This window comes from Oncorhynchus mykiss, chromosome 18 (genome assembly GCF_057628025.1).
Source record: "Oncorhynchus mykiss isolate SJ-2025 chromosome 18, ASM5762802v1, whole genome shotgun sequence".
NCBI lineage: Eukaryota > Metazoa > Chordata > Actinopteri > Salmoniformes > Salmonidae > Oncorhynchus > Oncorhynchus mykiss.
In genome coordinates, this window is record NC_143039.1 from 17,335,713 (window position 1) to 17,359,988 (window position 24,276).

A 24,276-nucleotide genomic window follows, 5' to 3' on the forward strand; every position below is an offset into this window, starting at 1 on the left:
TTCATATCAAAACACAATCTAGTCTAAAACAACATGGTTGTAATCGTCAAGAGATGATCACTCATCTACAAGACATTTTAAAATGACAATCATCCTAAATAAAATAAGTCTTTGTTGAAAAGTAAAAATGCTTACTGTGTTGACCACCTAAGACAAAAATACATTGCAGTGTTCACAACATTCTCGCGAAAAAAACCGCTGACATGTTAAAAGTCCAACTATTTACATGACAATACTGCCGTTGATCCATGGATTATAAAGAGAGGACGCACCTCCCAACCCTTGCTGAGTTCCAGTGAGACCAAAGTTAACCTTCGCAATGGGAAAGGTAAGGCTGGTTTTTATGCTATGCATATGTTGTGCCTCTGCATTCCTCCATAGACTATTCTACCGAAATCAATAAAAGGGGATGAGATTCATTAAAGGTAATGTGTGCCTCTGATCAGGAATTTTAGTCTGTACAATATTACAAAATAATTCTAAATATTGGTGCTTACTGCTGGGGAAGAGATCTGGTCTTACACAATAAAACACCTCAATTGATCTGTTTTTTAGATCATTTTCTACGAAGACAGAAACTTCCAGGGTCACTCTTATGAGTGCGGTGGAGAATGCTCTGACCTACATGCCCACTTCAGCCGCTGCAACTCCATCAAGGTGGAGAGCGGCAACTGGATGGTGTACGAGAGGCCCAGCTACATGGGCTATCAGTACTTCCTGAAGGAAGGCGAGTTCTCCGACTACCAGCGTTGGATGGGCTTCAATGACTGCGTCAGGTCCTGCCGCATGATCCCCCAGGTAAGAGACGAATTAAGGAAGAGGTTAAAGAGATCCCGTTAACTCTGAAGTATTGGAGGGATTCTAAAGTATTACAGGGACTTCTGGACCTTTATAGTTTGATCCCAAAACTACAGGAAATCAACTGCTAGATTCTGAGCAGTGGAGGCTGGTGGAGAAAGAAATGGGGAGGACAGGCTTATTATCCTTCCCATTTCTCCCTCCATCAGCCTCCACTGACTGAGGTTGGACGTAGTCTACCACATATTTTTCTGAGATGGTTACACATGAGTATCATCCCAATAACATTCCTCTCTGTATCCACAGCATCAGGGATCTCACCGTATGAGAATCTTCGAGCGCTCCGAGTTCGGAGGACAGATGACGGAGTTGACGGACGACTGCCCCAACCTCTACGAGCGCTTCCATTACAATGACGTCTACTCTTGCAATGTGATGGAGGGCTCCTGGCTTTTGTATGAGCACCCCAACTACAGGGGGCGCCAGTACCTGCTGACCCCGGGAGAGTACAGGAGATACAACGAGTGGGGAAGCATGAGCGCCAGAGTGGGTTCCATCAGACGTATTGATATGTAAGAAGCTGAATGTATGACTCTTGAATCAATGACCAACGGGAAATCATGTTGAAATAAATCCATCCACACATTAGAGCCTTTTTTCCTGCCTTTTGTATTTTAAACCACGGAGAAATAATGAATATGCAAACGTATCTGTTAGGTTGGTTGAACTTTTAAAAGGTTTTCCTATGAATTAACTCCCATATTACCGTGGTTTGCTGAGTGAAACTGTGGAGTGAATCGACCTAGAATAGACCATGTGTGTACCCTAAATATCTCACATCAAATATTCGTATTTATTGGTTATTGTCATGAACAGGCTGTTCATGACAATTTGAGAATTATATGAAATGAATACCTTACATATTTTGCTTTGCACTCATTTGTGTAATGTGTTACAGATGTAGGATCCTAATTTGATCACCCTGTTTCTGGTGAACTTTCCTGCAATGCATTAAAAAAGGCTTTTGAAGTTTGTCATTACCACTTTGACATTTCAGACGTGGTTATCCCTTACGAAAAATGTATCAACCCCAATCCCATTAATTATAATCCACATAATAATTCACATTTCCTGTTGCTGCAGGATTATTTTCCTGCTGTAGCAAACTGGCTCAAATTAAGATCCTACATCTGTACTCAGCAGAATCTGCTAATATTTTCATTCATGATACAATAGGGAAATGTCTGGGCAACTCATAGTCAGCACTGTTGATTGAAGAACTTGAGTTACAGAATGGGAATGGATTATATTGCAACATTGTAACATGACAAAGTGCATCTGATGATGTTAACGTTGTATTTTTGAACCGTCTTCCATGTTGTAATGGCTTGAATGGAATCATTGGAATAGTATCAAACACATGAAAACAGTGCGTTTTAAGCCGTTCCATTGCTTCCATTCCAGCCATTATGATGAGCCCGTCCTCCTATAGTTCCTCCCACCAGCGTAGCCCGTCCTCCTATAGTTCCTCCCACCAGCGTAGCCCATCCTCCTATAGTTCCTCCCACCAGCGTAGCCCGTCCTCCTATAGTTCCTCCCACCAGCGTAGCCCATCCTCCTATAGTTCCTCCCACCAGCGTAGCCCATCCTCCTATAGTTCCTCCCACCAGCGTAGCCCGTCCTCCTATAGTTCCTCCCACCAGCGTAGCCCGTCCTCCTATAGTTCCTCCCACCAGCGTAGCCCATCCTCCTATAGTTCCTCCCACCAGCGTAGCCCGTCCTCCTATAGTTCCTCCCACCAGCGTAGCCCATCCTCCTATAGCTCCTCCCACCAGCGTAGCCCGTCCTCCTATAGGAACTACCAGCAGCGTAGCCCGTCCTCCTATAGTTCCTCCCACCAGCGTAGCCCGTCCTCCTATAGTTCCTCCCACCAGCGTAGCCCGTCCTCCTATAGTTCCTCCCACCAGCGTAGCCCATCCTCCTATAGTTCCTCCCACCAGCGTAGCCCGTCCTCCTATAGTTCCTCCCACCAGCGTAGCCCATCCTCCTATAGTTCCTCCCACCAGCGTAGCCCATCCTCCTATAGTTCCTCCCACCAGCGTAGCCCGTCCTCCTATAGTTCCTCCCACCAGCGTAGCCCATCCTCCTATAGTTCCTCCCACCAGCGTAGCCCGTCCTCCTATAGTTCCTCCCACCAGCGTAGCCCGTCCTCCTATAGTTCCTCCCACCAGCGTAGCCCATCCTCCTATAGTTCCTCCCACCAGCGTAGCCCGTCCTCCTATAGTTCCTCCCACCAGCGTAGCCCGTCCTCCTATAGGAACTACCAGCGTACTCTACCATGCATATGCGTACATTTATTGTTATATAATGCCGTTAAAGTGCATGATACTGTAACACTAAATATTGAATACAAATCCCTCTGTGTTCTGTGGATGGTTCTAGAAGCACCTGCACAAGTGTTCACTGTTTGGAGACACATACTGTTTGGAGACACATACTGTTTGGAGACACATACTGTTTGGAGACACATACTGTTTGGAGACACATACTGTTTGGAGACACATACTGTTTGGAGACACACACTGTTTGGAGACACATACTGTTTGGAGACACACACTGTTTGGAGACACACACTGTTTGGAGACACATACTGTTTGGAGACACATACTGTTTGGAGACACATACTGTTTGGAGACACACACTGTTAGGAGACACATACTGTTTGGAGACACACACTGTTTGGTTGAACATACTGTTTGGAGACACATACTGTTTGGAGACACATACTGTTTGGAGACACATACTGTTTGGTTGAACATACTGTTTGGAGACACATACTGTTTGGAGACACATACTGTTTGGAGACACATACTGTTTGGAGACACATACTGTTTGGTTGAACATGCTGTTTGGAGACACATACTGTTTGGAGACACATACTGTTTGGAGACACACACTGTTTGGTTGAACATACTGTTTGGAGACACATACTGTTTGGAGACACATACTGTTTGGTTGAACATGCTGTTTGGAGACACATACTGTTTGGAGACACATACTGTTTGGAGACACACACTGTTAGGAGACACATACTGTTTGGAGACACATACTGTTTGGAGACACATACTGTTTGGAGACACATACTGTTTGGAGACACATACTGTTTGGAGACACACTGTTTGGAGACACATACTGTTTGGAGACACACACTGTTTGGAGACACATACTGTTTGGAGACACACACTGTTTGGTTGAACATACTGTTTGGAGACACATACTGTTTGGAGACACATACTGTTTGGAGACACATACTGTTTGGAGACACATACTGTTTGGAGACACATACTGTTTGGAGACACACACTGTTAGGAGACACATACTGTTTGGAGACACATACTGTTTGGAGACACATACTGTTTGGAGACACACTGTTTGGAGACACATACTGTTTAGAGACACACACTGTTTGGAGACACACACTGTTTGGAGACACATACTGTTTGGAGACACATACTGTTTGGAGACACATACTGTTTGGAGGCACATACTGTTTGGAGACACACACTGTTTGGAGACACATACTGTTTGGAGACACACTGTTTGGTTGAACATACTGTTTGGAGACACACACTGTTTGGAGACACATACTGTTTGGAGACACATACTGTTTGGAGACACACACTGTTTGGAGACACATACTGTTTGGAGACACATACTGTTTGGAGACACATACTGTTTGGAGACACATACTGTTTGGAGACACATACTGTTTGGAGACACACACTGTTTGGAGACACATACTGTTTGGAGACACATACTGTTTGGAGACACATACTGTTTGGAGACACATACTGTTTGGAGACACACACTGTTTGGAGACACACACTGTTTGGAGACACATACTGTTTGGAGACACATACTGTTTGGAGACACACACTGTTTGGTTGAACAAACTGTTTGGAGACACATACTGTTTGGAGACACACACTGTTTGGTTGAACATACTGTTTGGAGACACACACTGTTTGGTTGAACATACTGTTTGGAGACACACACTGTTTGGAGACACACACTGTTAGGAGACACATACTGTTTGGAGACACATACTGTTTGGAGACATTTATTTATTTTATTTATTTTACCTTTATTTAACCAGGTAGGCAAGTTGAGAACAAGTTCTCATTTACAATTGCGACCTGGCCAAGATAAAGCAAAGCAGTTCGACAGATACAACAACACAGAGTTACACATGGAGTAAAACAAACATACAGTCAATAATAAAGTATAAACAAGTCTATATACAATGTGAGCAAATGAGGTGAGAAGGGAGGTAAAGGCAAAAAAAAGGCCTTGGTGGCAAGGTAAATACAATATAGAAAGTAAAACACTGGAATGGTAGTTTTGCAATGGAAGAATGTGCAAAGTAGAAATAAAAATAATGGGGTGCAAAGGAGCAAAATAAATAAATTAATTAAATACAGTTGGGAAAGAGGTAGTTGATAGGGCTAAATTATATGTGGGCTATGTACAGGTGCAGTAATCTGTGAGCTGCTCTGACAGTTGGTGCTTAAAGCTAGTGAGGGAGATAAGTGTTTCCAGTTTCAGAGATTTTTGTAGTTCGTTCCAGTCATTGGCAGCAGAGAACTGGAAAGAGAGGCGGCCAAAGAAAGAATTGGTTTTGGGGGTGACTAGAGAGATATACCTGCTGGAGCGTGTGCTACAGGTGGGAGATGCTATGGTGACCAGCGAGCTGAGATAAGGGGGGACTTTACCTAGCAGGGTCTTGTAGATGACATGGAGCCAGTGGGTTTGGCGACGAGTATGAAGCGAGGGCCAGCCAACGAGAGCGTACAGGTCGCAATGGTGGGTAGTGTATGGGGCTTTGGTGACAAAACGGATTGCACTGTGATAGACTGCATCCAGTTTGTTGAGTAGGGTATTGGAGGCTATTTTGTAAATTACATCGCCAAAGTCGAGGATTGGTAGGATGGTCAGTTTTACAAGGGTATGTTTGGCAGCATGAGTGAAGGATGCTTTGTTGCGAAATAGGAAGCCAATTCTAGATTTAACTTTGGATTGGAGATGTTTGATATGGGTCTGGAAGGAGAGTTTACAGTCTAACCAGACACCTAAGTATTTGTAGTTGTCCACGTATTCTAAGTCAGAGCCGTCCAGAGTAGTGATGTTGGACAGGCGGGTAGGTGCAGGTAGTGATCGGTTGAAGAGCATGCATTTAGTTTTACTTGTATTTAAGAGCAGTTGGAGGCCACGGAAGGAGAGTTGTATGGCATTGAAGCTTGCCTGGAGGGTTGTTAACACAGTGTCCAAAGAAGGGCCGGAAGTATACAGAATGGTGTCGTCTGCGTAGAGGTGGATCAGAGACTCACCAGCAGCAAGAGCGACCTCATTGATGTATACAGAGAAGAGAGTCGGTCCAAGAATTGAACCCTGTGGCACCCCCATAGAGACTGCCAGAGGTCCGGACAACAGACCCTCAGATTTGACACACTGAACTCTATCAGAGAAGTAGTTGGTGAACCAGGCGAGGCAATCATTTGAGAAACCAAGGCTGTTGAGTCTGCCGATGAGGATGTGGTGATTGACAGAGTCGAAAGCCTTGGCCAGATCAATGAATACGGCTGCACAGTAATGTTTCTTATCGATGGCGGTTAAGATATCGTTTAGGACCTTGAGCGTGGCTGAGGTGCACCCATGACCAGCTCTGAAACCAGATTGCATAGCAGAGAAGGTATGGTGAGATTCAAAATGGTCGGTAATCTGTTTGTTGACTTGGCTTTCGAAGACCTTAGAAAGGCATGGTAGGATAGATATAGGTCTGTAGCAGTTTGGGTCAAGAGTGTCCCCCCCTTTGAAGAGGGGGATGACCGCAGCTGCTTTCCAATCTTTGGGAATCTCAGACGACACGAAAGAGAGGTTGAACAGGCTAGTAATAGGGGTGGCAACAATTTCGGCAGATAATTTTAGAAAGAAAGGGTCCAGATTGTCTAGCCCGGCTGATTTGTAGGGGTCCAGATTTTGCAGCTCTTTCAGAACATCAGCTGAATGGATTTGGGAGAAGGAGAAATGGGGAAGGCTTGGGCGAGTTGCTGTTGGGGGTGCAGTGCTGTTGACAGGGGTAGGAGTAGCCAGGTGGAAAGCATGGCCAGCAGTAGAAAAATGCTTATTGAAATTTTCAATTATGGTGGATTTATCAGTGGTGACAGTGTTTCCTATCTTCAGTGCACTGGGCAGCTGGGAGGAGGTGTTCTTATTCTCCATGGACTTTACAGTGTCCCAGAACTTTTTTGAGTTAGTGTTGCAAGAAGCAAATTTCTGCTTGAAAAAGCTAGCCTTGGCTTTTCTAACTGCCTGTGTATAATGGTTTCTAGCTTCCCTGAACAGCTGCATATCACGGGGGCTGTTCGATGCTAATGCAGAACGCCATAGGACGTTTTTGTGTTGATTAAGGGCAGTCAGGTCTGGGGAGAACCAAGGGCTATATCTGTTCCTGGTTCTAAATTTCTTGAATGGGGCATGTTTATTTAAGATGGTTAGGAAGGCATTTTTAAAAAATATCCAGGCATCCTCTACTGACGGGATGAGGTCAATATCCTTCCAGGATACCCCGGCCAGGTCGATTAGAAAGGCCTGCTCGCTGAAGTGTTTCAGGGAGCGTTTTACAGTGATGAGAGGAGGTCGTTTGACCGCTGACCCATTACGGATGCAGGCAATGAGGCAGTGATCGCTGAGATCTTGGTTGAAGACAGCAGAGGTGTATTTAGAGGGGAAGTTGGTTAGGATGATATCTAAGAGGGTGCCCGTGTTTAAGGCTTTGGGGAGGTACCTGGTAGGTTCATTGATAATTTGTGTGAGATTGAGGGCATCAAGTTTAGATTGTAGGATGGCTGGGGTGTTAAGCATGTTCCAGTTTAGGTCGCCTAGCAGCACGAGCTCTGAAGATAGATGGGGGGCAATCAGTTCACATATGGTGTCCAGAGCACAGCTGGGGGCAGAGGGTGGTCTATAGCAGGCGGCAACGGTGAGAGACTTGTTTTTAGAAAGGTGGATTTTTAAAAGTAGAAGTTCAAATTGTTTGGGTACAGACCTGGATAGTAGGACAGAACTCTGCAGGCTATCTTTGCAGTAAATTGCAACACCGCCCCCTTTGGCAGTTCTATCTTGTCTGAAAATGTTGTAGTTTGGAATTAAAATGTCTGAATTTTTGGTGGTCTTCCTAAGCCAGGATTCAGACACAGCTAGAACATCCGGGTTGGCAGAGTGTGCTAAAGCAGTGAATAGAACAAACTTAGGGAGGAGGCTTCTAATGTTAACATGCATGAAACCAAGGCTATTACGGTTACAGAAGTCGTCAAAAGAGAGCGCCTGGGGAATAGGAGTGGAGCTAGGCACTGCAGGGCCTGGATTCACCTCTACATCGCCAGAGGAACATAGGAGTAGTAGAATAAGGGTGCGACTAAAAGCAATAAGAATTGGTCGTCTAGAACGTCTGGAACAGAGAGTAAAAGGAGGTTTCTGGGGGCGATAAAATAGCATCAAGGTATAATGTACAGACAAAGGTAAGGTAGGATGTGAATACAGTGGAGGTAAACCTAGGTATTGAGTGATGAAGAGAGAGATATTGTCTCTAGAAACATCATTGAAACCAGGAGATGTCATTGCATGTGTGGGTGGTGGAACTAATAGGTTGGATAAGGTATAGTGAGCAGGACTAGAGGCTCTACAGTGAAATAAGCCAATAAACACTAACCAGAACAGCAATGGACAAGACATATTGACATTAAGGAGAGGCATGCTTAGTCGAGTGATCAAAAGGGTCCAGTGAGTGGAGAGGTTGGTTTAGGGTCACGGCGATTTAGACAGCTAGCCAAGCCAACCGGTAGCAAGCTAGCATAGGATGGAGTCTGTTGTTAGCCACCTCTTGCGTTCGGTCAGTAGATTAGTGGGGTTCCGTGTGGTAGAGGGGATTAATCCAAATCACACAACAACAAAAATAAGAACAATAGATATAGTTATAGAGGCCCGAGAAGAAAACATAATAATTCAAATAAATAAATTGTCCGATTGTCTATTCAGATAGCAGCCGGAAAGACAGCTAACGGTTAGCGGGCCGCAGATGGGCGTTCCGGTAACGTCGCGACAGAGGAGCCAGCCGGATCTCCTTCAGGTAGATAACGTCGGCAGTCCGGTTGTGAAGGCCCGGTGGGGCTCCGCGTAGGCAGTGAAACGGGTCCGGATAGGTGACTGCAGCCCAGGAGTGAATGATGGAACTCAGGCGTGATTGACGGAGCTGGCTAGCACCGGAACAATCGATGTTTGCTCCGGAATCGACGAAAGCCGACTGTCACACGGATAGCAGCTAGCTAGCTGTGAGATCCGGGTATGAATGTCCAGAGAGCAGTTGAAATCCAGGGACATGGAGAGAAAAATTGGTCCGGTATGTTCCGTTCCGAGCCGCGCTGCGCCGTACAAAACTGGCGATAGATTTTCGATAGATTTTCGAACTAAAGGACAGCCGATGACCACAAACCGTGGTTAGCTTCTGATTAGCTTCTGGGCTAGCTCCTGGCTAGCTTCTGGCTAGTTTCTGGCCAGCCTCCTGGAGTTTCTGGCTAGCTTCCTGAAGGATTGCAGATCTGAGGTAAATAATACTTTTTTATAAATATAAATTGGTGAGGCTGGTTGCAGGAGAGTGTTTAGAAGATGAGTTGATGGAAAATAAAAATAAAATGTATGTGAAAAAAGTTGTAAATATATATATATACAGGACACGACAAGACGAGGACAAAAGACGTCTGAACTGCTATGCGATCTTGGATAAGTTAAGACATACTGTTTGGAGACACACACTGTTAGGAGACACACACTGTTTGGAGACACACTGTTTGGAGACACATACTGTTTGGAGACACATACTGTTTGGAGACACATACTGTTTGGAGACACATACTGTTTGGAGACACATACTGTTTGGAGACACATACTGTTTGGAGACACACACTGTTAGGAGACACATACTGTTTGGTTGAACATGCAGCTTTATTGAGAACAGACAAGTAAAATATAACTTTTAGTTGTTGGAGTCAGAGATTCGTCTGAGGGATCCGATCCTGGGGCTCAGGCCACCCCAGTCGCTGGGTCTGCGATACTCGCCAGGCTTCAGGTAGTACTGTCTGCCCTTGTAGTTGGGCTGGTCGTACATGAGCCAGTGGCCGTCCATCACGTTGCAGGAGTTGATGTCGGACATGCGGAAGCGGTCCTGGACATTGGGGCAGTCGTCGTTCAGCTCCTGCATCTGGCCACTCATGTCGGGGCGATCGTACAGCCTCATCCTGTAGGAGCCGCGGTGCTACAGGACGATGAAATAGAGGTCATATTGGGTTTTTACATCACTACAAATTAGAGGTAAATTATTAACAAGACAATACAGCAAAATAGGTGGGGCCGAAACGGAGCCTTGAGGAACATCAAGAAGTTTTAATTGGTGCTCTTCTATAAAAACACATTGCAATGTGAGATGGGTCTAGTGATGAGCGTAGCCCTGTGTTTGAGGCATCTACACTGGGTTTACCATGGGAATCATGCGGCAGGACCTGATACAGTCGTTGATGCCAATCATGCGCTGGTTGTCATTGTACTCTCCCCTCCTCAGGAAGTACTGGTGGCCAGTGTAGTTGGGCCTCTCGTAGACCATGAACATGCCGCTCTCCACCTTGATGGAGTTGCAGCGGTTGAAGTAGGAGTGCAGGTCGGCACAGTCGCTCATGCACTCATGGTGCCGACCCTGGAAATTCCTGTCCTCGTAGAAGATGATCTGCAAAGGGGAGTGTAAACATTTGAAAGCATAAAAAAAATGTATCTTACATCTACTGAACTGATGTATGTTTTGGTCATTATATGGTGGACAAAAAACGAAATGTTTGATGTTTTTTTCCTGTTCTACTATAAAACCAGTCGTATGAATGCAGGTGGGTGCCTGACTTACCTTTCCCATTGTCATGGTTGCGTGAGGGGCAGATAGACAGTCAATGGTCACTCTTTCTGTGCCTCTGTCCTTTTATAAAAAGCAGCTGTGTGATTGCGCAGCATAAAGTATTGTCATTCAAATGGTGATCTGGAGTTAGCACACAAATCTGTTTATGTATAGCCATGCCTTATTGTGTGGCGAGTTATTGTTGTTGGCCAGTTTTCACACGTTCATCACTACTGTCAGAAAACACTACTGTCTACTGGAGATCCGGTGCGTGGCTGGGCTTGGCATCAGCAAAACAACTCAACCAGACATTTAGCATATCATTGTAATTCACAAACACCGTCAATTTCAATTGTGTCCTTTTATGCACAATTATGCAAATGTTACAGCTTATAAAATGCCTTTCTGGGATTGAGTCCGTGAGAATGAGCCACGGAATATGTTTCTTATTTCTAGATGTAGGCATGCACTCTGAAAACGCTGACGTTACTGTAAATGATGTGATGAACTGTTGTTTGGCCCCATACATTCATTGTTCTGTTCTATACTTAAAGGTCTGTGTTTTGTGGGCGAACAAAAATATCTGACTATATGAATATGCATGTATGTAATCATATATCATGTTTACATACATAATGGACAACAATGTTGCCATGGTGTCATTAGCAAGAAAAAAAAGCAAGTAAACAACTGTGGTAATTCACTTTGAGAGGAAATACTGAATTTTCATACTGATCCGGATTTGAAAATACACGTCAATGTGATACCGATGGTCAGTGAACGGTTACGTGATGAGTAACCTTGTCGGAGACCTGAAGACTTGCGTTAGCTCCCCAAACTAAAGGCTTTAGCTCAGTGGGCTAATACAGTCTTTGTGGTGCGCAGGGGGACCCGGATTCGAATGCCAGTCAGTCAGTCACAGAGGCAGCATCATGTCAGTGTTGTGTAACAGCAGTAGCAGTAGCCAAGCATCTAGGAAAAACCATCAGGAACATCAGGATAACTGATGGTTCAAATCTACCCAAAGCTCTACACATGAGTTATCTGTGGTTCCTCATATGTAAGACGCCAGTTGATGATAGTGTTGTTGTTGTTGTTGTTAGAATGATATATTATTGGATGTGATGTATTGGTATGTTGTATTGTTTTAGTGAGTATGTGTATTGTGACTGTGTAATTGTCCTTGGCTGTCCTGGGACTACGGGTGCACATGATCTTTTGGCTAACCCCGGCACATTTACATGGATGTGGCATTATTGTAATATTGATGTTGATTCATGTGCATTGTCCCCTATAAATGAATAATAAATAATGTCTTATTTTATTTAACCAATGTATTAATTGTGTGAAAAAAGGCAATCAGGAGACCCTTTATTATTGAACTAGCCATGCCAGTTAAGAACAGATTCATATTTACAATGACAGCTTAGGAACAGTGGGTTAACTGCCTTGTTCAGGGGAAGAACAACAGATTTTTACCTTGTCAGCTCAGGGATTTGATCCAGAAACCTTTCAGTTACTGGCCCAATGCTCTAACTACTAGGCTACCTGCCAACCCAGGAGTGATCAGGATTGGTCAGGAGTGATCAGGAGTGATCAGGATTGGTCAGGATTGGTCAGGATTGGTCAGGAGTGATCAGGATTGGTCAAACATATATTGTTACAGGTTTTGCTTGTACAATATTTTTCTTCTCAGAACTGCATATACACTGAACAAAAATATAAATGCTTCATGTAAAGTGTTGGTCCCATGTTCCATGAGCTGAAATAAAAAATCCCAGAAATGTTTCTTATGCACAAAACCTTATTTCTCTCAAATGTTGTGCACCAATTTGTTTACATCTCTGTTAGTGAGCATTTCTCATTTGCCAAGAAAATCCATTCACCTGAGGTGTGGCATCAAGAAGCTGATTAAACAGCATGATCATTACACAGGTGCACCTTATGCTGGGGACAATAAAATGCCACTTTAAAATGTGCAGTTTTGTCACACAACACAATGCCACAGATGCTGAGGAGTATTTACGTGTATGTCTGTAATAAAGGACTTTGGCGTGGAAAAACGTATTCTGATTGGCTGGTCCTGGCTCCCAAGTGGGTGGGCCTATGCCCTCCTATGTACCCCTGCCCAGTCATGTGAAATCCATAGATTACGGCCTAATGAATTTATTTAAATTGACTAATTTCCTTACATGAACTGTAACTCAGTAAAATTGTTGCATGTTGTGTTTATATTTTTGTTCAGTATACATAACTGGAACATAACTGATCTAACCAGACATAGAAAATATTAGATTTATTATAGAACAATCTTATTAGTAACAATGTGATTCACACCATAATTACAATATTTTAACTTCTGACAGCACTTTAAGCTAGTTTTGATAGCACTTTAAGCTAGTTTTAATAGCACTTTAAGCTAGTTTTAATAGCACTTTAAGCTAGTTTTAATAGCACTTTAAGCTAGTTTTGATAGCACTTTAAGCTAGTTTTAATAGCACTTTAAGGTGGTCCTTAAACATGACTAATAAAAGTGTTTTGTTATTGACAAAAAGCCACAGTGACAATGTAGGTCCGTCTATACACCCTGAAGTCCCTGGAATATTATTACTAAGTTACTGACATTAATATTTGCTTCTATATACTTTGACTGACAGGGCCTAGTAACCAATAGGATTTCTGTTATATTGCATAAGGTGGAAGGTTACACTAGCAGGTATGAAAAGATCTTCAGGATCTCTGTTTTGGGACCTTTCTCTGGTTGGGAACTTTGCCAACGTGGAGGTAAGTTTCAACTGTGTGGCCCTTTTTGTCCCAGTGACTCTGTGTCAAAGAAGCATGTAGAGTGAGTGAGATAGAAACTTGATCCTGAACATGGTCTGCTTAATGTCATATGATTCAACACTTTAATGTTAAATGTGCAACATTTCAACTATATATTTACATCTTCTTATGTAGACCTGTTTGCAGTATATTCCATTCAATTTAGGCCCACATGTACAAGATGTGCCTCTTGCTCAACATATTGAGGTTTGTCCTCCATTTAAGCTAAAGGCACAAACACAGACCCCAAATATCATAAATGTCACCAATTAATATCAATGACTTAATCAGAAACAGTGAAATGGAAATATCAACAGCAAGCTTATTTAAACAATCGTTTTATTGACTGGTCAGAGTGGAGAGGACGTTGGGCCTAAAAGTCGGTGATCCTACGGAAGGAGCCGGTGGTGGCACAGGTGGCTCCCCATTCGCTGAACTTCCTGTACTCGCCGGGCCTCATAAAGTACTGGCGGCCCCTGTAGTTTGGATGCTCGTAGAGGGTCCAGTAGCCATCCATGACGTTGGCGGAGTAGATGTCACGGCTACGGAAACGGTCCTGGACGGAGTCACAGTCCTCGCCGAACTCCATCATCTGTCCCTGGAAGTCTGGCCTCTCGTAGATTCTCATGCGGTAGGGACTGCCGCTGGCCTGCACGGACAGAGAGATAAAGGAGAGGTAACACTGGCAAAACACAGGTCACTTGGGGGGCATGGGGAATCACAGGAAACCAGTACATGTGACATGTTTCAGCGGGCCTTAGGTTAACACAGGAAACCAGTACATCTGACATGTTTCAGCGGGCCTTAGGTTAACACAGGAAACCAGTACATCTGACATGTTTCAGCGGGCCTTAGGTTAACACAGGTAAGTCAAAATGCTAAAGTAGCCAAACACCACATTTGGTGTCAGAAGAGGGATATCACAATTGGGGAGTTCGCAGTGTGCTAACATAGGCCAGGGTCATGACAGTCACAAAGGTAGTTTAGGACATGTCCAGAATGTCTCAGAAATGTCTCTTGAAGGAACCCAAGATTATGGGCTTCCATCCATCCAACCATGGAACCTCCTCCTCTAGGCGAGTCGTAGAGTCACTTTGCTTTATTTGACATGTACCTTCAGACCTTTGGTTATCTCTCAACCATTCACAGACTCATGTGTTGTGCTTATAAAACTATGGGCCGGATTCCCGGACACAGATGAGGCCAAGTCGTGGACAAAAATCAATGGAAAATCTCCACTGAAAGTGCTTTTTAGTCCAGGACTAGGCTTCGTCTGTATTAAGGCAACCTGTCCTAAAACCACCAGTTGAGTGAACAAGTATACACTGATAAATCCCCACAATGCATTACTACAATACAGATTGAGCCATGAACAAACCACACATCAAAACCCATCTTCTCTCACCTCCCGGCTACTCACATAAGAAAAGGTACGGCAGGAGCGAATGGTGTCGCTGTAGCCCATCCAGCGCTGATATTCTGGGTACTCTCCCCTGGTCAGTACATACTGGTAGCCTGCGTAGTTGGGCCTCTCGTACAGCACCCAGCAGCCGCTATCTACCTTGATGGAGTTGCAGCGGCTGAAATGGGGGTGCACATCGGGGCAGTCCGTGTCGCACTCATAGGAGCGACCCTGGAAGTTTTTATCCTCGTAGAAAGTGATCTACACAGCCAGGGTCGAAGGTCGGAGGGAAATGTTAACATCAGGTTTTTTTCTTTCATTTTACTGCATTTCAAATAAAAGTACACTTCCTATTATAAAAACACATTTTCTATGATTTCTATAATGGCAAAATATACTGCCTTCTCTGGACCAACAATTAGGTACAAGTAAGTTTGTCTCCTGTTTATAGGTCTCTTGTTATAGGCTACTACACTGTTGGTATTCTACAGCTTGTCTACCAGTAAAACAGAGATCAATGATCATTTTAATTACCAAACACTATAAAACTTAACTCTAGATTATTTTTCATGGCAGCACTATGACATTACTGTGTTGATCAATCAACCAGTTCCTTTCCAAATCAGCTTTAAAGTCCATAAAAACAAGCACAGACCCAGAGAGCTGTATACAGTAGTGCCAACTAGCTGGAGAAAAACTGGTCTGCCTTACCTTACTCATGTCTGGGCTGTTGTTAGAGCACTCTTCCTCAATGCAATATCCAGGACAGAGGGCCACGAGCCTCTTTTATAAAACTCAATCAAAGGTTGGCGGATCAGAGGTTTTGTTATTGTAATGAGCAGGGATTTGGTGGCATTGAGATGCTGCCAAGGCCTTGATCCTGTCCATACAGATAAAACCCCTGATTCATCAATGCAGATGTCCTAGCCCTGCACATTATTGACCCACGTGCCGTGGACCACGGCCCTCTTGATACTGTACGTCTACCAAAATACATTTTATTATCCAGTAATCCACAATAAAGGGACACGTTTACTGTTTGGAATGCATCATCACAGTGCTACAGTATCTGCAGGCCCTCATTCATTCTCTTAAAGTCATCGCAACACTACGGTATAGGACCATCACAACACTATGGTATAGGCCCATCACAACACTATGGTATAGGCCCATCACAACACTATGGTATAGGACCATCACAACACTATGGTATAGGCCCATCACAACACTATGGTATAGGCCCATCACAACACTATGGTATAGGACCATCACAACACTACGGTATAGGCCCATCACAACACTATGGTATAGGACCATCACAACACTACGGTATAGGACCATCACAACACTACGGTATAGGCCCATCACAACACTACGGTATAGGACCATCACAACACTACGGTATAGATCCATCACAACACTACAGTATAGAACAATCTGCAGGTACACTTTCATTCTAGAAATAACATGGAGGCCTGTTAGAGAAGCTTCTCTATATGGAGTAGAATATGGAACATAGGAAGGAGCAGACACTCTCAGATTCCGTCCAACCACAACGTTATTGTTTTAGTGTAGAACAGTATTATAACAGAGTATAAACAGCTTGATCATAACATATAATGCATTGTGAGGATAGAATGATCTATAGAACATTGTCATTGAGAGTAAGCTAATGGAGAATCAGTTAATATTTACAAACAGGGTATCCTGTGGAAATGCCTGATCCTACAGTGGGCTACTGCAGCCACAAAAAGGCTTATGGGGCTTATGGTATTATTGGGGCAAGAGTGTCTGACAGGGGAACAATATACTATGGGGGATAGGAGTATCTGTTATGGAACAACACATAATGATAATAATATAGCCTCTACTGCATCAGATACTGTCACAGGACTGGTGGTCAGCAGTGTGGCCTGTCAATTTAAAAAGACTCAACAGTATTAATCAATCAAATGAAAGGAGACAATAAACAGAGAAAACTACATTTGTTTTCTTACATATAAATACATTGAAGTCAAAATGACCCCCTCTTTTCCCTCAAAATATTTATGTTGAGAACAATTTAATAGCTTTCCACAACTAAACAAACATTATTCTTATTTTCACTGATCCAAATAATGAATACACCCAATTCTCCCACCCGGGTGGATCTGAGATCTGGAATTAAATCAAGTATACATTGATACATCCTTTCTTACACACACACCATTGCTGGTATATACCTGGTATGTGTATAAGAGAGGATTTATGATTTATGAATTATTCGGATTCGGTTGCAAAACGTTTTGCAACGGAAACCGTTCACTCCAAAAGGAAAACGTTTTGCAACGAAAACGAGAGTTTCTATTGGAGAAATTCAAGTAGGTCCCTCCCCGTTTCGTTCCGTTTGGTTCCAAGAGTAAACGATAAACTATATATACACGCACACACTACATTGACACTCCCACGCACTTTCACATACACTACATACGCTAACACACATAGGCTAACACACACACACAAAGACCGACACAACACAAACACACACTTTTACACTCATAATTTGCTGCTGGTGCTCTGTTCTTTATTTTATTCTTATTATCTATCCTGATGTCTAGTCACTTTACCCTGCCTTCGTGTACATATCTACCTCAGATACCCCGTACCTCTTCATGTTAATCTGGTACTGGTACTCCCTGTGTATATACTGTAGTTCCATCTTGTGTATTTTATTTTATTCCTCTTGTACTAAAACTAACTAAAACTCTGTGTCGTTGGGAAGGCTTCGTAAGCAAGCATTCCATGGTAAAGTCTACACCAGTTGTATTCGGCCCATGTGACAAATACAATTATATTTTATATTATTTGATTTAAACGGTTTCTTTTTCTAAAACGTTTTTCCAACAGAATCCGACTAATGAATACACCCCCGAAGTTCAATCAAATCCGCAATTAATTTTTTTACTGTCAGAAGATAGGCTACTTGCACTGAGAGCTGACACTTCCTCCAGCTTTGGCAACATCCGGATTCCAGTCGAGATGGTCATGGCGGAGGGTGCAGCTGTTATGAGGAGGAATCGACCAGGGACTAAAGAAAAGGTACCAGATTTTAGCAACATGGTTTAATTTTAGTGTGTTCAATGCTCATGTCTTGCATTTTTTTACTTGGGCACATTTTGTATCCTTTCCTAGAACGGCCCGTTTGTCAGCTGCTAACGTTAGCTTACTTAACTAGCTAATGTTGCTAGTTAGCGAGGCTACATACAGCCAGCTGGCTAGCCAGTCAAAGTCAGGACCTATAAGATATGGGTTGGTCACAGCTATCAAACGATGCCTGTTTGTATTGTCAATTGTCTGAAGTTATCTGAAAATAGAATCTACAGGTAGCTAGCTATCTAGTAGCTAACTACCTCGCCCTTAATCATGACTCTCAGTGCCATTAGATTACACACAAATCACTGGATGAATGTGGGAGTTTTGGTAAGAGCCGCGACACTCGGTCTGAAAATTAACACGGATAGTTTGCAGTACGATTTTGGAAACATAACGACCTTTCATATCGATGAGAAATAATGTAAAAACAACAACAACATGTTAAATTGATACACACCTTTAAAAAGTTAGGGTACCACATGAGCATATTTCCATTTTACAACGCTTGTTAAAAGGTACCTGTGCTAATTAGCCATCTCTGCGTCTCAGAACAACTGTGTGTAAACTGAAGACAGGCCACAAACATGTTGTCACTGAAAAACACTGTCCACTGCAACTGTGTTAACAGGTTAAACCAGTGGAGGCTGGTGGGAGGAGCTATATGAGGACCTCCTTCCTCCTATAGCTCCTCCCAGGACGGGAGGAGCTATTTTGCATTTGTGAAATAATTTGGATGTGACATGAACGTAGAGGCATTTATGGTTCTAGAACTGTACCACAATTGAGAATGGATTCATGTTTAGATGGAGTATTTGGCTTCCAGAGCCAATTCACCCTTTAAACAGAACATGTAAGGTCCTTGGACTATAAGGAGTAATGTTAGGCTCCTTTAGTCCAATATTGGGCTAGTAGCTACCTATTCATTTACCAGACAGAGATAAGCTAGCTGGCGAGGTCTTTTTGTCAGCTGAATCAGTGCAGTTAGTTTGCCCTGCTGAGTTTCTTGTTTATGCCCACAGGACTTCTACAACTGGCCCGATGAGTCATTCGAGGAGATGGACAGCACACTGGCTGTGCAGCAGGTGGGAGTCAGATGTCTCTGTTTTAATGTTTGAAATATCTTACTGTTTGAGTCATTTGCGTATGATGACACCGTGGTTAATTGAAGAAGTCTAATCAGGCATTCTACTAGCTACGTAGCTAGGGCTGATCTGTGTGGGCAGTTCTCTGTAACATTCTCCAGTATGGATGAGCAGTTGCATATAGACAAAATATCAGAGAAACTGTAATCTTTCAAATGTAGACAACAACAAGACTGCTACTCTGCCATTTGAGTTGCTGAGGTAGAATGGCTTAGTCAGGTGATGTATTTAATACAGTTCTGTTCTGCTTCTAAAGTCTGTTTGTGGTTCTTCTCAGTACATCCAACAGAACATCCGTACAGACTGCTCCAACATGGACAAGATCCTGGAGCCCCCAGAGGGTCAGGATGAGGGGGTCTGGAAGTACGAACACCTCAGGTAGTGGCTGCCGTTTACCACTTAGAAGAAAGTCATGTGGACATCCCAAATGTGTACTGGTGCTGAAAACACATCCTCCTTTTAACATTTGGTCTTGTCTCGTGTCCTCCGTTTTTAGGCAGTTCTGTTTGGAGCTGAACGGACTTGCTGTGAAACTACAGGTATGCTCTTACGATGGATCAGCAGGCCTGGGCAACTCCAGTCCTCGGGTCCTGATTGGTGTCACAGTTTTGCCCCAGTCCCAGCTAACACACCTGACTCTAATAATCACCTAATCGTGATCCTCAGTTTAGAATGACATTTGATTAATCAGCTGTGTTCGCTAGGGAAGGAGAAAAGGGGTGATGCCAATCAGGCCCTGGAGGACTGGAGTTGCCCAGGCCTGTGACATAGCTCTTCAGGAAGATCATGTTGAACATCCATTCTTCTCGCACTGTGTTTGTTGGAGTGGTGACGTCCAGTAAGTCTGTTACTAACATGTACTCTGTCTGTTCACAGGGAGAATGCCACCCAGACACATGCACCCAGATGACGGCAACAGAGCAGTGGATCTTCCTCTGTGCTGCACACAAGACTCCCAAAGAGGTAAGGTCCTCTCTGCCCACAGCATTTGTAGAGGCGGATCCCTCATCCAGTTCCTACCCTCTTTCCCTGGTATAAGAATAGAATACTAATATAAACCAGTTAGACTTTTATCCAAAGCCACTTAGTCTCAGTGACTTAGTCATGCTTGCATACATTTTCTGTTTTGAAGTAAGCAGTATCCTCTACATACAACTTATAGACAAACTTGTAACTTGGGGGGCCCCAGTGGGAATCGAACCCATGCAAGCACCATGCTCTACCAACTGAGCCACACCGACCATTCACCATGCCAGAACTAATAACACCATTATAGTCATTATTGTATCATGGCTGGTACTCAAGCCTGTTGTTGTGTTTGCTGTCTCCTGCAGTGTCCAGCCATCGACTACACCAGACACACTCTGGACGGAGCCGCCTGCCTCCTCAACAGTAACAAGTACTTCCCTAGCAGGTAACAACTGTTTACCGTGTTCCTCTGTCTCCTGTGTCTTTAACTTTCTCATTAACCCCCAGCACCCTTCACACAGAAATCAATAGTTTTTTTATTGAACACCATTTTATCCAAATGATCATTCGCATTGTCCTGATATATGCAGCTACCTACATTTGCTGTAAGCGTTGTGATAAAGTTGCTGTCTATAGATTGTGACCTGATTTGGTCTCTGTTCTATGGTAGAGTGAGCATTAAAGAGTCCTCAGTAGGGAAACTGGGTTCAGTTTGCCGGCGGATCTACAGGATATTCTCCCACGCTTACTTCCACCATCGTCAGATCTTTGACAAGTATGAGGTAAGCATTGACTGTCTTTATTCCTGTGAATAGTGAATTGTAATTACACATGTACATACTGTAAAGCAGTAACCCAAAGCCCTGAGGCCGGGATCCAATCTGATCCCGCGTTGTCGAACGTTCCAGTGGCTGCGGAGGTCACATTCACGGTTAACGCTGACTATGTCGGCACAATGGGAAATGACCTTTACATGTTAAGCGTGCTACAATGCCTGATCAGACTGAATCCCGTCCTAACTCTTACCCCAACAGGTTTCACATAGATTCAGCTGTGATTGTGATGATACTTGTTGCATTGTACTTCATATAATTTGACTCTGGTGTATTGGTTACCAGTGATTACAGCTTTCAACTAGCATTGGGTTTAGAAACGTTGTTGTGATTTTATATAGGCAAACTCAAACGAATGCTCTTGCCCTCTCCAGAACGAGACGTTCCTGTGCCATCGGTTCACGCGCTTCGTGATGAAGTACAACCTGATGTCCAAGGACAACCTGATCGTACCCATCATGGAGGATGAGACTAACCCTAACGAAGCAGAGGGCGAGAGTGACGCCTGAGGACTAGGGATCTGAAGAGGATCTGCTACACCCTGCCAAACTATTTCAAACACATGGCTGTCTCACACACCCACCCACAACCACACAATACACTAAAGTACACTAAAATCACCAGTTTTTAAGTAGAATATTTTCAATATTGTATGAACATCCTAATTTAGCTTGTATGTTTCAGAGAACAAGACAATGTTGTGGTTAAATGACTAACCAATATACACTGTGGCCAGTTAATTAGGTACACCCATCTAGTACCGGGTCAAACCCCGCTTTGCCACCAAAACAGCGTGAATTTTTCAGGGCATGGATTCTACAAGGTGTCAGAAACGTTCCACATGGATGTCGGTCCATGCAGACAGGATGGCATCACGCCGTAGCTGCAGATTGGACGGCGGGAACATTGATACTGCAAACAGCCCGGTCTACCTCATCCCAAAGATGCTCTCTCTATTGGGTTTGGTCAGCAACAATGTTCAGATACGCTGTGACGTTCGATCGTTGCTAAATTGGTATCAAGGGACCTAATGTGTGCCAGGAAAATGTTCCCCACACCAGTACACCACCGTCACCAGCCTGTACCATTGACACCAGGCAGGATGGGTAAACACACTCATGCTGGTTACGCCAAAACCTGACTCTGTCATCAGCATGAACCGGGAAACGGGATTCATCAGACCAGGCAAGGTTTTTCCACTCCTCAATTGTCCAGTGTTGGTAATTGCGTTCCCACTAGTGCTTCTTCTTAGTTTTAGCTGATAGGAGTGGAACCCCGTGTGGTCGTCTGCTACAATAGCCCATCCTTGACAAGGATCGACGAGTTGTGCGTTCTGAAATGCCGTTCTGCACACCACTGTTGTACTGTGCCGTTAGTGGCCAGCCTGTGACCTTGCACGATTCTTGCTATTCTCCTTCGACCTCTCATCAACGAGCTGTTTTCACCCACAGAACTGCCACTGACTGGATGTTTTTTGTTTGTCGCACCATTCACAGTAAACTCTAGACATTCGTGTGTGAAAATCCCAGGAAGCCGGCTCTTTCAGAGATATTGAATCCGGTGCGCCTAGCACAGACGATCACCACGCTCAAAGTCACTTAGGCCGCTAGTTTGACACATTCTAGCATTCAATCAAACAGTTACTGAATGGCTCGATGCCTGTCAGCCTACTTTATAGAGCAAGCCACAGCCACGTGACTCACTGTAGGAGTGAATCCTTTTGGTGAACAGGGTGGTGTACCTGATAAACTGTGACACCCTTTGCTAGTTACTTTATCATGTGCTTTCTGTTTGGTCCTTCGGCAGCGTTTGCACAGGCAACCAAATTTTTATGGGCAAAATAATTGCTCTGGTTGGTCAAAAGACTAATTGGTGGCAAAATATCATAATTGGGCTGTCTGTGTAAATGCAGCCTTTGTTGTGTTCTAGGTGTCAGGAACTCTGGTCTAATGTAGAGCTACAAGTTAGAGCTACAAGTTAATATAACAGGTATTTAATAAACAGGCTACATTATACAGGTTGATATAACAGGTATTTAATAGTCCTGATATTTCTGACTATACTGTATATAGAACCATGTCAGTCTTCCATCCTAGATTTAAGGAAGTGGAAGGACATGATTAATTGCAGACTATAACAAAAATGGTTTTTAGGGTTTTATTCCACTAATGGCTGAGTTTAGGATTAGGGGAGGGGAAGCTGATCCTAGATCGGCTGAGGTTAAGATTAGGGGAGGGGAAGCTGATCCTAGATCGGCTGAGGTTAAGATTAGGGGAGGGGAAGCTGATCTGTACCTAGGGGAAGCTGATCCTAGATCAGCTGAGGTTAAGATTAGGGGAGGGGAAGCTGATCTGTACCTAGGGGAAGCTGATCCTAGATCGGCTGAGGTTAAGATTAGGGGAGGGGAAGCTGATCTGTACCTAGGGGAAGCTTCAACCCAGAGCCAAAAAAGGCAACATTGCCGCAGGATAGCCTGTTTACTGGGCCAGAGGTCCTACATCTTTGACATGGCACAAGGACTGCTTTCCTAATAACTGGTTTCTATAGAAGGGGATGGGGGGTGTTTTACGTTCATGCCATTTAGGGCAACAATCTCTCACTGTATTTATTTCAAATAAAGGAGTTTGATGTTTTCATTATTGGTTAAATTAATGACAGCTACTCAGAAATGCCTTAGGTTTTCAAAGCACAATTATGTCTCATTCACTTTCTATATTCTTGTCAAATGATGAACTATTACTCAGGCAACACAACGATGTGTTTGACTGTGTTGCCATTTTGTCCCTGGTGGATATCCATTCACTGTTTCTTATTAAAATATCATATATTTACAATCAAGTGCCATGTGTTCTTATTGTACATGTGTGACCTGTAGTCTTCACATTTTCACAGCAGTGCAACGTTTTCAAACAGGCTTCCATTTCATCAGTAAGGGTTTATCAATGAAGGGTTGTTTCCCTGGGCTCAATGACACACGGACGTATCCATCCTTCTCAAGGGTTCAAACTTTATTCTTACCAACAAGACGACCCACTTCTGAACACAACAAGTCTTAAACATCCCCCCCCCCCCCCCCCCCAATATTCGGGAAGAACAAGGCACATCCAAATGGTAGCTAGTGTTCAGAACTATATACAAAACATACATGCACTGATGTTAAAACATCTTAACTGTAAGGTCAAGACA

At 43.7% G+C, this 24,276-nt stretch overlaps 4 protein-coding genes across 7 annotated transcripts; 2 read left to right on the plus strand and 2 right to left on the minus strand.

Annotated features, from left to right (window-relative positions):
- Positions 1 to 250: 250 nt before the first annotated feature.
- On the plus strand, positions 251 to 1,448 carry LOC110527268 (gamma-crystallin B-like). The gene is made up of 3 exons (XM_021608437.3): positions 251 to 328; positions 556 to 798; positions 1,105 to 1,448. Exons 1-3 carry the CDS (start codon positions 320 to 322, stop codon positions 1,372 to 1,374), a joined length of 522 nt encoding a protein of 173 aa, XP_021464112.3. The 5' UTR covers positions 251 to 319; the 3' UTR covers positions 1,375 to 1,448.
- Positions 1,449 to 9,836: 8,388 nt separating this feature from the next.
- Positions 9,837 to 10,844, minus strand: LOC110495583 (gamma-crystallin S-1-like). Its single transcript, XM_090207487.1, has 2 exons — positions 10,388 to 10,844; positions 9,837 to 10,165 (listed from the first exon to the last, which is right to left on the minus strand). Exons 1-2 carry the CDS (start codon positions 10,814 to 10,816, stop codon positions 9,887 to 9,889), a joined length of 708 nt encoding a protein of 235 aa, XP_090063613.1. The 5' UTR covers positions 10,817 to 10,844; the 3' UTR covers positions 9,837 to 9,886.
- A 2,828-nt stretch (positions 10,845 to 13,672) lies between these two features.
- On the minus strand, positions 13,673 to 18,769 carry LOC110527271 (gamma-crystallin M2). 3 transcript variants are annotated; one of them, XM_090207489.1, is made up of 3 exons: positions 18,604 to 18,769; positions 15,033 to 15,275; positions 13,673 to 14,261 (listed from the first exon to the last, which is right to left on the minus strand). In XM_090207489.1, the coding sequence occupies exons 1-3, from the start codon at positions 18,631 to 18,633 to the stop codon at positions 13,986 to 13,988; spliced, it is 549 nt and encodes a 182-aa protein (XP_090063615.1). In that variant the 5' UTR covers positions 18,634 to 18,769; the 3' UTR covers positions 13,673 to 13,985. The 3 variants fall into 3 exon arrangements, with proteins under 3 accessions (XP_090063615.1, XP_090063616.1, XP_090063618.1); XM_090207490.1 differs by lacking the exon at positions 18,604 to 18,769 and adding an exon at positions 15,726 to 17,485; XM_090207492.1 differs by lacking the exon at positions 18,604 to 18,769 and adding an exon at positions 17,644 to 17,768 and having other exon boundaries at positions 13,935 to 14,261.
- On the plus strand, positions 17,463 to 23,924 carry LOC110527270 (MOB-like protein phocein). 2 transcript variants are annotated; one of them, XR_016488301.1, is made up of 9 exons: positions 17,973 to 18,092; positions 19,166 to 19,228; positions 19,566 to 19,666; positions 19,785 to 19,827; positions 20,165 to 20,251; positions 20,623 to 20,702; positions 20,928 to 21,039; positions 21,465 to 23,351; positions 23,478 to 23,924. XR_016488301.1 is itself a non-coding variant. In XM_090207488.1 (8 exons), the coding sequence occupies exons 1-8, from the start codon at positions 18,033 to 18,035 to the stop codon at positions 21,597 to 21,599; spliced, it is 681 nt and encodes a 226-aa protein (XP_090063614.1). In that variant the 5' UTR covers positions 17,463 to 18,032; the 3' UTR covers positions 21,600 to 23,924. The 2 variants fall into 2 exon arrangements, 1 of the variants encoding a protein (XP_090063614.1); XM_090207488.1 differs by having other exon boundaries at positions 17,463 to 18,092; positions 21,465 to 23,924.
- The last annotated feature ends 352 nt before the right edge of the window (positions 23,925 to 24,276 follow it).